The following is a 14306-nucleotide window of genomic DNA, read 5'->3' as shown; positions in this document are numbered from 1 at the left end:
GGAATGGATGCTAAGAGGAGACTGTATGAAGGAGTGATTGTGCCAACAGCACTGTATGGGGCAGAAACATGGAACATAAGAGAGGAAGAGAGAAGGAGTTTGAATGTGTTTGAGATGAGGTGTCTGAGAAGTATGATGGAGGTTACTAGGCTAGATAGAGTGAGAAATGAGGTGAGGAGAACAGGGGTGGAAAGGGAGTTGGGAGATAGGGTTGATGAAAGAGTATTAGGATGGTTTGGACACATGGAAAGAATGAGTGAAGAAAGACTATTAAAAGAGGTATGGAAGGCAGATGTGGAAGGAGTGAACATGAAGGGATGTCCTAGGATGAGGTGGATAGATGGGGTGAAGGGGGCTTTGGGGAAGAGGGGAATGTCTGTTGAGGAAGGTCGGGAGGACAGAAGACGGGTGAATGGAGAATGGTTGTGTATGGATGATGTTGTGATGCATGAGGTGGAATGGTCTGGGGGATGGGGAGTGAGGTAATATGTGTGAGCAAATTTTGACGCAGCCCGAAGGTATTTCTCCTCGTCTTCTCCTTTTATACATGGGGGGACGGAGAGGGGGGATTGCCAATTTAATGAAGCGGCCTTGCTGTGGATGTGCTGTGTCTTGTGACACTGCTTCTGACCCAGGGCAGTGGACAAGGTGCAGGGATGACCCGTCATCCAGGAGGTGCTAAGATAAGTGGGAGGGTGGAGGGGTGTGGAGTGTGTTCAGGGATGGAATGGGTGGGAATGATTTTATGCCTTTTCCTTTTTGGGTACCTCCCTTGTATGGGGGAAAAAGCCTTGGTATATGTATGTATATATATATATATATATATATATATATATATATATATATATATATATATATATATATATATGTGCATTAGCATTAATGAAGCCTGCCCTAAAGAAATCAAAATTGGTAATACATTGACAGAAATGCACCCCAGATTTTTCAGTAACACACTACATTTCCAGTAGTAACACACTACATGTCTGGCAGTAGTGCGCCCAGCTCTGATATGTATTTACCTAGTTGTATTTTGCGGGAAGGGGAGCTATGCTCGTATTGTCCCGCCATTGTATCTCTCAGTGTCTAGTTTGCTTTTAAACTCGTGAATTGTTTTTGCGCTTACTATTTCATTATCCAGTTTGTTCCAAGTGTCTAAAACTCTATGTGGAAAACTGTTTCTTCAGTTCTCTTCTATAGCTATGTTTTCTTAATTTCCTTCCATGTCCTCTTGTGTTTCTCTTGTCCCAGTTTAGTAATTCTTCTCTATCAAGTATCTCTGTGCCTTTCATGATTCTGTAGATGGTCAGTAGGTCTCCTCTCTCTCTTCTTTGCTCCAGTGTCGGTAGCTCCAGTTTAGCCAATCTCTCCTCGTATGATAGGTTTGCAAGTGCAGGTGCCATTTTTGTAGCTGCTCTTTGGATTCTTTCTATTTTCTTTATGTTCTTTTTGGTACTGGGGGACCACAATGTCGTCCAGGTAAGCAAAAGCCACTTTTATTGATCTTAGCAAGTTGTAAGTATATGTGTATATGTGTATATATATATATATATATATATATATATCTATATATATATATATATATATATATATATATATATATATATATACAGTAGATATGTTATGCTGTAACCCACTATCAGAGAAAATAAGAGCAAAAGTACAGAAAGATCTGTATATTTCAACACTAACTGTGGTCCTATTCAACAGATATAGTGAGTGGAGAACAAATATATATATAAAATGAGGTACAACAAAGGAATGAAGAGACTCATGCCTTGGAGAGATTGGGCAAGTGATTTATAGTTGTTAGGTCAGAATCAATGAGTTATGGAAATGAATTTGTTAATGACAAACCAAATATTTGAATCTAATGACCATTGTCCTTTGGATATGTTGAAGTGTTTTATAAAGATTCAGTTAATTTTTTTTTTTTTTCTAAAACTACAATGAGATTTAAAAATAATGGCAACATTTTTCCAATTTCTCTGTTGAGCCATCTTGAGTGAAGAAACACTGCAGAGTTGTCATGGGCATATCTAATAGTCTTTATGTTCTTTTATCCTTGTTGGTTAATTTCTCTTCATTAGGCCCTAGAAAGATTTACCAACAAAGAATATGTTGTCATGCAAAGATAGACTGAGGAAGGATATTTTGGTTAATCTCGTTTGTACGCCATTTTGGATTACTACTTATCATTTGCTCTCTCATTTGTGTTAGTTTTTTTGGGAGCTTTTTCCCTTCATTATGGCTCTAAACATAAAGCAGACTCTTCTGATGGCAGTACATCAAAGAAAAGGAAAGCAATCACTATGGAACATATTTGCTTATGCTGATGCTAGTTGTAGTTGTCATTCCCGATATTGTTTGGCTAAGCAGTCCCGTCTCCCTGAGGAATGCCAGCCATGGCTGGAATGGGGTTTTCCCACAAATCCCTTATAGAGTGTATATTGTGTTGCTGGTGTGCATGATTGTGCACAGTGCAGTCTTCCATAATGTGTTGTATATATTATATAATATGGGATGAAGCATTGCATCCTGGGCAGTTATCTGCAATGCAGTCACCCAGCCTCTTCAGATAACTTAGAAGGGCTGGATGGTGGCTGAACTGCAGTCTGGCCAGGTGGATTCTGTCCTTTCTGAGGAGAGAGGATTCAGAGAGATGGATATAAGGGGATCTACCATGTAGCAGTGTATTGTCTTTCAGTTTGTTGATGGGACAGTGAGCAATATAATTATGGATATACTTCTGGAGGGTGGTATCTGATGGTTGTGGAGGAAGAGAAGAGAGTATTTGTGTGTGATATATCGGTAGTTATTTGAGTGTTGTTTTGATGTTTCTTGGTGTGTATGGGTGTTCTGCTATGTAGTGTAGTGGGCTTGCTATGTTTGTGGAGGCTGTGGCAAGTGTTAGTTCTTCTCATGTCATGGCGTAGATGGTCTGTAGGTGTTTTATTTGTGCAGCCTTTAAATGTCTGTAGGGCTTTGTTTTGTATGGTCTGTAGGTTGTGTGTCATAATGAGGTTAGGGGTCCATGGTGGGCTCATGTAATTCATTGCTAAGCATATACATTATAAACTGTAGTGGTAGTTTCTTTGTTTGGCCAAATGTTGTTCCTGCAATTGATTTAAGCACATTAAGTCTAAATGTGTATTTAGTCCTTATGTTTGTGATGTGTCGTTTGAATGACATGGATGTGTTGTATGTTACACAAAGAATCTTGGGTGTATGTGTGTGTGGCATGAGAGTGTTGTTGATAAAGAGGCATGTTATGTATTTGTGTTCTGCTGTTCAGTTGGTGAGAAGTGTGGCTGTAGATTTGGTTGGGGCTATTTTGAGTCTATTTGTAGTGCTTAGGCTGGTTCCAACTTATGCTTAAGATCAGTTTACAGTGTGGTGTAAGAAAGGAACTCTTAACTCAGGATTCCCTTTGTATCCTCTTATCTCATTGAATAACACAAGCACAACCTACTGAATACAACAAAAAATTTACACTGGCAGCATACTACTCAAACATCTAAATCAGCTTATCACCTGCATAACAATCGCCAAACAGGTCTTAAGAACCAAACTCGAGCAATTGCCAAACAGTTCTTGATAATCAAACTTGACCATGGCTCCACAGTATGATTCCCAAGAATTAGGAAAACAAACATAGATACCTTCCAAACTGCATAAAAAAGCTCATTATTATTATCATTATTGTTATTGTTTTTGCCTTGAGTATCACTGGAAATGTGCAGCCCTACAGCAATTGGCAACAGTCCTTGGTTTCTCCCCAAGATCTGTCTGGGAAGAAATGTTAGACTATTGTCAGTATTGTATAAGTATGGGATTGTTATGTCATCAACATATAGTAGTGTTAGAAGGGGAGCAGTCACTTGTCAACTCTTCTTCTGTGAAAAAATGGAAGAAATACAGTCAAGCCTGATAATGGGAGATGTAAGGCCCATTTTGGAAATAGAGTGTCAGCCCTTCAAGGCTGCACCTCTACATGGAGGTGATGATCTTGACAGGTTTTGAAATGGACAAGAAGATGATGATTCTTTTCAATATTTATCTCACTAGACCGCCATTTGTAAGGGGTGGGTGTAGGGGGTTAGCTAAAAATTGGAGATGGAGTCTTATAAGTGTGCATGATTAGAATACATCAGATACCAAATAAGAGGCATAATATTATTTTGTTAAAGAATGCAAATTTAGAAGGAAGGTCAACAGAGTCTTATTAAAATTTAGACTTATGGAGAGAATGGAAGGTGATAGGTTAGTAAAAAGAATGTTCAATTCAAAGGTTGAAAGGAAAACCTGTGAGGAAATGAAAGAATAGTATATGTATTTACCTAGTTGTATTTACCTAGTTGTATTTTACAGGAAGGGGAGCTATGCTCGTGGTGTGAGGGCATGGAAAGGAATGAGATAAACTCTGAGCAAATAAATGTTAGAATAAGACAAAGGAGTTGAGAAAATGTAATTGTAAATGTAAAATGTAATTTGTCAATTAAAACCAGCACCTCTAGCCTTGGGGACATTGTCATGCCAGAGAAGTCCAGTCAAATTAATCTCTGATCATAAAAGAATATTGCATGATTCTGATCCATACAGGTGTCACTAGAGGTCAACAAAAAGTTGACTGCATAAGAATTGTGCAGTCAGTATTTTACATGGAATTGAGACTATACAAAAGAGGGGTGGAAGCAGGTGTGGGAAGGGGGCAAAAACACAAAAGTAGAAAGGAGTTAATATCAACACCACAAACAGAGATGCTTAGGGGAGAACAAGCACTCTTGAGTGAGCTGGTTATTTTTATTCAACATCATAGTCCACCCAACTCTCCCAGACATTAGTCCAACCAAAAAGTCCATCCCATGACAAGCAAGAACAACATTGATAAGACAGTATTCCATCATTACCCAGCTTCGAAATAGTACCAACACAGAATAGGCCTGGCTACAGAATCAAATTGCCCAAAATGCAATCACCACAGAAAATTGTGATCCATCCTGCACTACACTACTTTAGCCATACTCAGACAACATAATAGCTTTGTCTTGAGTGACTTGTGGGCCAAAGCTGGTGACTGCTGTCATTTACCTAGGATCCATGAGTCCTGCAAGAAGACATGAATGTGATGAGTTGATTGATGATTTTTATAGCATTTTATTTATGTGTCTTGCTGCATTGCTTCTGACCCAGGACAGGGGGTGGGAAACAGGGATTACTGTCACCCATGTGGAGCAAAGATGAAAAGGAGGAAAGATGGTGGATGGGAATGGAGACTTGCCTTTTGACTTGGCTACCTTCTTTGTATAGGGGAAAAAGTCCTTGGTACATAGATAGATATTGTATTTCATTTATTTATGTATTTATTTAGTTATTTATTTTATGTTGCCATTTAGTTTAAGGGAAGAGGAAAATTGTCCTGTCTGTCCCTTCAGTTTTATTTCAGTTAAAAAAAAATCAACTGTAATGACCATAATGAATAAACTGATGGTCCTGACTTATAGTGAGAAATAAGCTGAAAAAGGAATAATTGCGCACATGTATATGCACACAGACACATACATATGGATTAGCTAATATAAACACAAACAAGATGCTAGAGCAAGATAGTACATGGCAAAAGCTATGGACTTAAGGTGTGTCTTTGTTTCAGGTACACAGCTGTTGGTCAAAGTGAGTCGGCCCCGCTACGCCGGTCCCCGAGACTGTCCCCACTGTGGCGAGCGATACTCCACCATAGCTGCCCTTAAGTATCACGTGGGGTTGGTGCATAGCGTCTCCGATCAGGTGCCTTGTTTCTATTGCCCCAAGTGGTTTGAAATTCGAACTGACTTGAAGAAGCACCTTGAATATGCCCACAATGAACACTCTTGAAGAGGATGGTAATGTAAGCTGGAACTTGAAGCTGCTGCTGCTGCTCCTCTTGTCACTGATCCAAGCCAAGTTGTGTGCGTGCAGCCCTTAGGCTTGCTGCACAGTGGGGGCAGGCACGGGGCCGGTTGGCTGGTGGTTGGCTTGACAACTTCCTTAACACTCCTAAACTTCTAAAACAGTTCTGGCTAATATTTTTCACTCCTAGGTCAGTCTTACCCATAACATTTACTTTTAGAATGCAACAATAACATGACCAGGTGTGATCTCTTCCCTAGTGTTGAGTACAGGGAAACTAAGCTTAGCTATTTTCATCCAAAAGATACACTTTGTTTGCTTATTGTAGTTTAAGAATGATATCCACAGATTGGGTCATAGCCATTAAAGGCTTTCTTTTGCAAACTATCTCACTGCACTGCTTAACTACTCACTAGTTAACTTTAAGATGATGGTGATTAAAACTACCATGTAGTACCACCATGTCTCTTTCAAAGCTTTTGCATTATATTTCATATCTTTCACCTCTGACTTAGATATTTTTCATCTTATTTCCAGTAGAAGCTTATAGAGACTGGCAGTCATAGATGTCATTGCTCACATGCTGTATATACATTCCAAAAGCTTTTTTTTTTTTTTCAAATGATAGTGGCTAACAAACCTTAAGTCACAACTAGTTGCTTGACTAAAACTAGCATCATCAGAAATGCCATTTTGACTGTTATCTATAATTTCTGAAGTATTGCATGTAAATATGTAATTGTGGTTGAATGGAATTACTAAAAGTAATCAAGAATATACATCAACTTAGGTATATAAATCAGGTTCCTTATATTTGATACTGGAAAGTTAATTATTTGAAATGAAAGCTTGTACAGCACATTGTTATTTATTGACTAAGTCAAGAATTGTTTATGCTTATATTGTAAGATGTGTATAACTAGATATATACTTAGTAGAATATATAACCATAGCTACGTGTTATTACCATGTGCATGTATTTATGTATATGAGTGTAGGTATCTGGATATGTATCTTTATGCATTTATTTTAGATTGCATATATACATTTATATGCAGTAGAGGGATGAATGATGAACACCTGCATGAAGTGGGTTTATATCATCTTCCCATCACCCGTCCCCAGAGCCCATCAACACCTTCATCTTGATCTGGAGGTCCAGCACTGAGTGGCTGACTCTCTGTTTGCAGACTAGGCTTAAGATCTTTGTCAGCTTCCACAATTTTTTTTTTCTTCAACTTTCACAAAACAAAATAGCTGGTTAACAATGACTGCTCTTCCCTTCCTCCTCCTCCTCCTCCTCCACTTCCTCCTCTTTCATTACTTCTATCTCCTCCTTTGCCTTCTCCACTTTCTCCCCCTTCTCTCCCTATTGCTCATCTTCCTCCTTTGTTTTCTCCTTCGCTTCCTACTTTTCCACTTCCTCCTCCCACTCCTCCTCCTCCTCTTTCTCGTCATTCTCTTCTTGGTGACAAGAACAGCTACACATCAATTGAAATTCAAACAAAACATATCACTTTCCTATGGGACACATATATTTGAACAAGGCAATAGTATTGTGATTTTTGGTAAGTAGCAAGTCTTAATCTTGCAGGAGTGTCAATTTTACCTATTGACAGAGGCTAGATATAGACATTTTTTTTTAACACTCCATGTTTAAAAGACTTATTATCTTGTTTAATTACTTTTAAATGTGATATCAAATGGTCACAATTAACATTGAAGATATTGCTGGATGGATGATATCTACAAAAATATTGTAATGAAGATGTAGTAGGCTAGTGCAGTGACAACCCTAAACCCCTACTCATAGAGTAGGGTATAAGTAAACATAAAAATTAATGTAACCAAAAGGAATATGAATGCAAAACAGTTAGATATAACCTGTGGCAAGATATTTGGGGTTAGTCCAACCAAAAAAAAATTGGCAGGAACATTGAAATAGAAGGCAGATATTCATATTGAAGATGACTTTAGCAAATTGTATATTCATAGATTAGCTTGTCATGATAGCAGTAGACATGAAGAAGGCATTTGATAAAGTTCCTAGACACATGCTATAAAAAAAAATCACAGACATCCACAACTTCATCAAGAAATGGCCAACAATTTTATTAGCTGGGACTAAAGGACTGTACAGTGGAATCCCCCAGGGGGCAATACTTTTACCTGCATTATTCAGTCTCTTTGCAAGTGATCTCCCAACATCAGGTACAAAACACAACACCAATGTGCTTATGAAACACACAACAACAACAAAATAGTTACTAAGAACACCCAAGCCTACTTAGACCAACAAGAACAATGAGGCAGATGTAATAGAATGGAGGCATCACCTCAAAAATCATCAGTGACATTACTCATTTTAGACAACCACAAATAAAGAAATATCCAGTTGTGAAATTAAATGGCCCAAATTTTCCATTGGAAAAGAACCCAAAAATTCTTAACCTCATTTTTTGATACTTGCATGACTTTCAACCCATACTACAAGTACGTAAATATGCATAACAAATCTGACAGTGAAAATCAACAAGAAAGTAACCATACTAAAACCAATAGTAACCATGGCCTTTGGACAGTAGAAAAAAATCTAATCAGTCTATAAACAATTCTTGAGAACCACATTTGACTGTACAATCTATAACATTGAGAATAACAACATGATACACCAAAACCATCCCAATAGAACACATATTCACTGCAATCAAAATCACATAAAAATGGTAGGTACACAGTTCTCTGCAGGAGTGCTCAACTGTACACACCCATTTCTACAAAACACAAGCACGGATATCTGGATGCCACAAAAGACTACTTCAGCATGTTACTCAAACATCTACAATGACCTTTCACCAACACCATACAACACATTCATACAAAAAAAATAATTCATATATAGATAACAAAACATGCATTCCAAGAATGATCACCAGAGACCCTTCTCAGTCAAACTCCTGCCGACATTCCTCCCTCAAAAAATATAGTAATAGAATAAAATAGATAAATTAATTATTAAAATAAAGTACATACATATACCAAAGGCTCTTTCCCCCTTACAAGGGAGGTAGCCAAAAAACAAAGGCATAAAATCAGCTCCCACTCATTCCATCTCCACATACTCCACTCCCATTCACCCCCCCTGCCCTCCCTCTTATCCTAGCTCCTCCTGGATGACAGGTCATCCCTGCATCTTGACCACTGCCCAGGGTCAGAAGCAGTATTGCAAGATACAACACGTCTACAGCAAGGCCGCTTCATCATATTGGCAACCCCCCCCCCCTCTCCATCCCCTCATACAGAAAAAGAGAAAAAGAAAAGATGGGGAGAAATCCCTTTGGGCTGCATCAATTTATTTTCCACACATACTTCCTTCCCCCCCCATCCCCCACCCACTCCCTTTCATGCATTGCAGCATCATTCATACAAAAGAATATAAAGAAAATAGAAAGAATCCAAAGAGCAGCTACAAAAATGGCACCTGCACTTGCAAACCTATCATACGAAGAGAGATTGGCTAAACTGGAGTTACCGACACTGGAGCAAAGAAGAGAGAGAGGTGACCTATTGACCATCTACAGAATCATGAAAGGCACAGAGGTACTCGATAGTGAGAACTTACTTAACTGGGACAAAAGAAACACAAGAGGACATGGAAAGAAAATAAAAAAACATAGCTATAGAAGAGAACTGAAGAAAAACAGTTTTCCTCATAGAGTTTTGGACACTTGGAACAAACTGGACAATGAAATAGTATGCGCAAAAACCATTCATGAGTTTAAAAACAAACTAGACACTGCAAGATACAAAGGCGGGACAACACGAGCATAGCTCCCCTTCCCGCAAAATACAACTAGGTAAATACAACTAGGTAAATAATGATTCTTCATTCACCCCTATCTTCTGTCTTCTCCTGTCCTTCCTCAACAGACATTACCCTCTTTCCCAATGCCCCTTTTACTCCGTCCATCCATCTCATCCTTGGTCACCCCCTCATGTTCACTCCTTCTACCTCTACCTTCCACACCTCTTTTACTAATATTTCTTCACTCACTCTTTCCATGTGTCCAAACCATCCCAATACTCTTTAATCAACCCTATCTCCCAACTCCCTTTCCAAAGCTACCAGAAAAGGCTGGATGACCGCATTGTGAACAGCTGCCCAGGATGTAACACTTCACCCCGTACCATACAACACATAATGGAAGACTGCATTATACACAATCATGCACGCAAACAACACAACATACACTCTATAAAGGATTTGTGGAAAAACCCACTTTCGGCTGTGGCATTCCTTGGGAGACGGGACTGCTCGGACAGACAGTCTAGGGAACGACAACAACAACAACAACTCCCTTTCCACCCCCATTCTCCTCCTCAGCTCCTCCTTCCTCACCCTATCCAGCCTAGTAACCCCCATCATACTTCTCAGTCACCTCATCTCAAACACATTCAAACTCCTCCTCTCTTCCTCTATTATGTTCCATGTTTCCGCCTCATACAGTGCTGTCTGCACAATCACTCCTTCATACAATCTCCTCTTAGCATCCATTCCCAAATGTCTATTTCTCAATTCACTTTTTAATCCCCCAAGGTATTTACTTGCTTCTCTCAATCTACATTTTACCTCCACCTCCACTCCTTCCTTTCCTGCAACATTCACACCCATGTATCAAAAACTATCCACTTCCTCCAGTCTCTCTCCCTTAATACTCACCTCCAGTCTGCAGCCACTTTCTCCCTTTGTACATCTCATCACCTTACTTTTACCCACATTTATCTACAACTTCCTTCTTTTGGACACCTCCCCAAACTCTGTAATATTTTCCTCAATCCCTCCTCTGATCCTGCCACAATTGCAGTGTTGTCAGCAAAGAACAATAGGCTTATTTCCCACTTTTCTCCATTTTCTTTAACCATATCCAATCCCTGACCCATTACCCTTGCATTTACCTCTTGTACCACCCCATCCATGTATAAATTGAACAGCCAAGGTGACATAACACATCCCTGGCAAAGTCCCACCTTTACCTCAAACCACTCACTCTTTCCATTTCTGATTCTAACACAAGCTCTACTACTCTCATAAAAACTTGGACTACTCTCAGCAGCTTTCCTCCTATCCTATATATCTGCAATACCTCCCACAGTGCCTTCCTTTCTACTCTGTAATCCTTTTTCAAATCCATAAAAGCCCAAAAAACATCCTTACCTTTTCCTAAAGCTTTCTCACATATTTGCCTTACCACAAAAATCTGATCTAACCTGGCCTAAACCCACACTGTTCCTCACCAAATACTCCCTCTGTTCCTTTCCTAATCCTCTCAATCAAGATCTTACCATAACCCTTCCCAACTAGACAAAACAAACTGATCTCTCTGAGAATATTACACTCACACTTGTCCCCTTTTCCCTTGTAAAGTGGAATTATACAGGCATTCCTCCAGTCCTATGGCATTCTACCCTCTCTTAAACATACATTAAATAACCTTTCCAGCCAGTCCACCATCATTATACCTCCTTATTTTAACTATTCTTCATGACACCCATGCAACCCAGGTGCCTCACCTGCTTTCTTCATCTTAACACCTTCTATACGATGATGCCTACGTAGGCGTCATGAAGAGCAAGTGGGTACACGAGGATGCCGATGTCGGCGTCTTGATTATATTTATTGTAGTTGTACCTGTGTGACCCCCATACTCTGTAAACTGGCTTCATCATATTTTCTATGGTTATCAAAATTCACGGGTGAAAGAGAGAACGAGCAATACAGCGGTGACTTAATTTTTAAAATGCGAGTATTATGACGCAACATCGCACGTCTGGCAGCTAATGCTGCGCTCGAGATTTTGGCCTGCTAGATTTTGGCCCGGAGTGAAGGGGTTAATAACTGCCTTCACCTCATCTTTCCTTATTTTCTTCACTCATCACTCATTTTCTTAGAAATACCCACTGTAACTACCTTTCCCTCCCTATCCTCCTTCACATTTAGGAACTCCCTAAAATACCCTGCCCATCTTCCTCTTACTACCATCTCTTCCATTATTATCTCTTCATCTGCACCTTTTATCTTTTCTTCTCTATCTTGATTTGCCTCCTCATCCTCTCTTAATTTCTTTTCAAAACATCTTTTTATTACTTTCAAATTTGATGTCACTCTTACCCCATTTCACATCTGCTTCTTTACTACTTTTTTCTTTGGTTTGTACCTCTCATATTATTCTCTCATCCTAGTTTGTAACCAATTTGTGAAAGCTTGCTTCTTCTCTTCTACAACCTTCTTTGCTTCCTCATCCCACCACTCACTACCCTTCCTTCTATTTCTTCCCGACCTCTTTGATCCACACACCATCTTTGTACACGTTGTGACTCCCTCCTTGAACCATCCCCATTCCTCCACTCCTAGTTCTACTCTATCTTTCACTCCCTCCCACTTCTCTCTCAACTTCTTGTACTCTTTCTCCTTTTCTTTCTCATTTAAGCAGTTTACGTTAAGCACCTCCATACTTTCTGTCCTTTTCCTCTTTCTCCATCTATCCTCCACTCTCAGCCTACCTTCCACCAAAAAATTATCTGATATTTCCCACTCTCTCCCCTTAGAACATATAAATAAAGTAAAATAAGGTAAAGAATAAATATACATATACGAAAGGCTTTTTCCCCCTTACAAGGGAGGTAGCCAAAAAACAAAGGCATAAAAAACACTCCCATCCATTTCATCCCCAACATACTCCACTCCCCTTCACCCTCTTCCCTCCCTCTTATATTGGCACCTCCTGAATGATGGGTCATCCCTGCATCTCACCCACTGCCCTGGGTCCGAAGCAGTGTCACAAGACACAGCACATCCACTTCATTGAATTAGTGACCCCCCTTTCCGTCCCCTCATGCAGAAAAGAAGACAGGGAGAAATTCCTTTGAGCTGCATCAGTTTATTTCTCACACATACTCCCTCACCCACCATCCCCCACCCACTCCCCCTCATGCATCACAGTATCATCCATATACAACCATTCTCGATTCATCCCATCTTCTGTCCTTTCCCGTTCTTCCTCAACAGACATTCCCCTCTTTCCCAATGCCCCTTTTACGCCATCCATCCATCTCATCCTTGGTAGCCCCATCATGTTCACTCCTTCCACCTCTGCCTTCCACATCTCCTATACTAGTCTTTCTTCACTCATTCTTTCCATGTGTCCAAACCATCCCAATACTCTTTAATCAACCCCATCTCCCAACTCCCTTTCCACCTCGTTCTCCTCCTCCCCTCCTCATTTTTCACTCTATCCAGCTTAGTAACCCCTATCATACTTCTCAAGCACTTCATAGCACTTCAATACATTCAAACTCCTCCTTTCTTCCTCTCTTATGTTCCATGTTTCTGCCCTGTACAATGTTGTCAGCACAATCACTCCTTCATGACAAGAAGTGTAGCATAATGGAGTTTGGAAAAAGCAAAAACAGAATATCAGGAAAATATACAATTGGAACCAAGGAAGTAAAGAAGGTAGGATCTAAAAAAGATTTGGGGGTAATTATCACAAACAACTTGTCCTATGATAAACAGATTAACAAAATTGTCAGGGAGACTTACAACTTGCTAAGATCAATAAAAGTGGCATTTGCATACTTGGACGAAGACATGATAAAAAAAATATTGGTTACATTGATAAGGCCTAGACTAGATTATGCTGTGACATTGTGGTCCCCCAGTATCAAAAAGAATATAAAGAAAATAGAAAGAATCCAGAGAGCAGCAACAAAAATGGCACCTGCACTTGCAAACCTATCATATGAGGAGAGATTGGCTAAACTGGAGTTACCGATGCTGGAGCAAAGAAGAGAGAGAGGTGACCTACTGACCATCTACAGAATCATGAAAGGCACAGAAATACTTTATAGAGAGGACTTACTAATCTGGGACAAGAGAAACACAAGAGGACATGGAAAGAAAATAAAAAAAACATAGCTATAGAAGAGAACTGAAGAAAAACAGTTTTCCACATAGAGTAATAGACACTTGGAACAAACTGGATAATGAAATAGTATGCGCAAAAACCATTCATGAGTTTAAAAGTAAACTAGACACTGCGAGATACAAAGGCGGGACACCATGAGCATAGCTCCCCTTCCCGCAAAATACAACTAGGTAAATATAACTAGGTAAATGACAGTGAAGGGTGGAGAAGACCTCTGGGGCAACATACTACTCGATATGACCATTAAGTACACAATGACACTGGATAAAAAAAATACCAGATACAGAAACAATGAGGAACCATCGAGACGATTTAATTCTTGCATCAGAACCTGAAATTGTGGAGAGAATTGATTACAAAACTTCAATAGGAAAGAGTGACCATGTCCTAATAGAATTTGAACCAAAAGAGCAGATGGACTTACGAAGAAAT

At 39.5% G+C, this 14306-nt stretch overlaps 1 protein-coding gene across 8 annotated transcripts in view; it reads left to right on the top strand.

The window, feature by feature from the left end:
• Window positions 1-14306, top strand: part of LOC143024084 (uncharacterized) — a 444302-nt gene that overhangs the window by 247373 nt on the left and 182623 nt on the right. For 4 of the 8 annotated variants that reach the window (XM_076182868.1, XM_076182882.1, XM_076182913.1 and 1 more), the window contains one exon: window positions 5654-5887. The exons of 3 other annotated variants lie outside the window; for them this stretch is intronic. In XM_076182868.1, the coding sequence (XP_076038983.1) occupies window positions 5654-5874 (221 nt within the window). In that variant the 3' untranslated portion in view covers window positions 5875-5887. The remainder of the gene's footprint in view (window positions 1-5653; window positions 5888-14306) is intronic. One more of the 8 variants, XM_076182873.1, reaches the window with a different exon arrangement.

This window comes from Oratosquilla oratoria, chromosome 3 (assembly GCF_046742065.1).
Source record: "Oratosquilla oratoria isolate Oo_2021 chromosome 3, ASM4674206v1, whole genome shotgun sequence".
Taxonomy (NCBI): Eukaryota; Metazoa; Arthropoda; class Malacostraca; order Stomatopoda; family Squillidae; genus Oratosquilla; species Oratosquilla oratoria.
The sequence above is the reverse complement of the archived record's forward strand: the minus strand, read 5'-3'. Positions and strand labels throughout refer to the sequence as shown.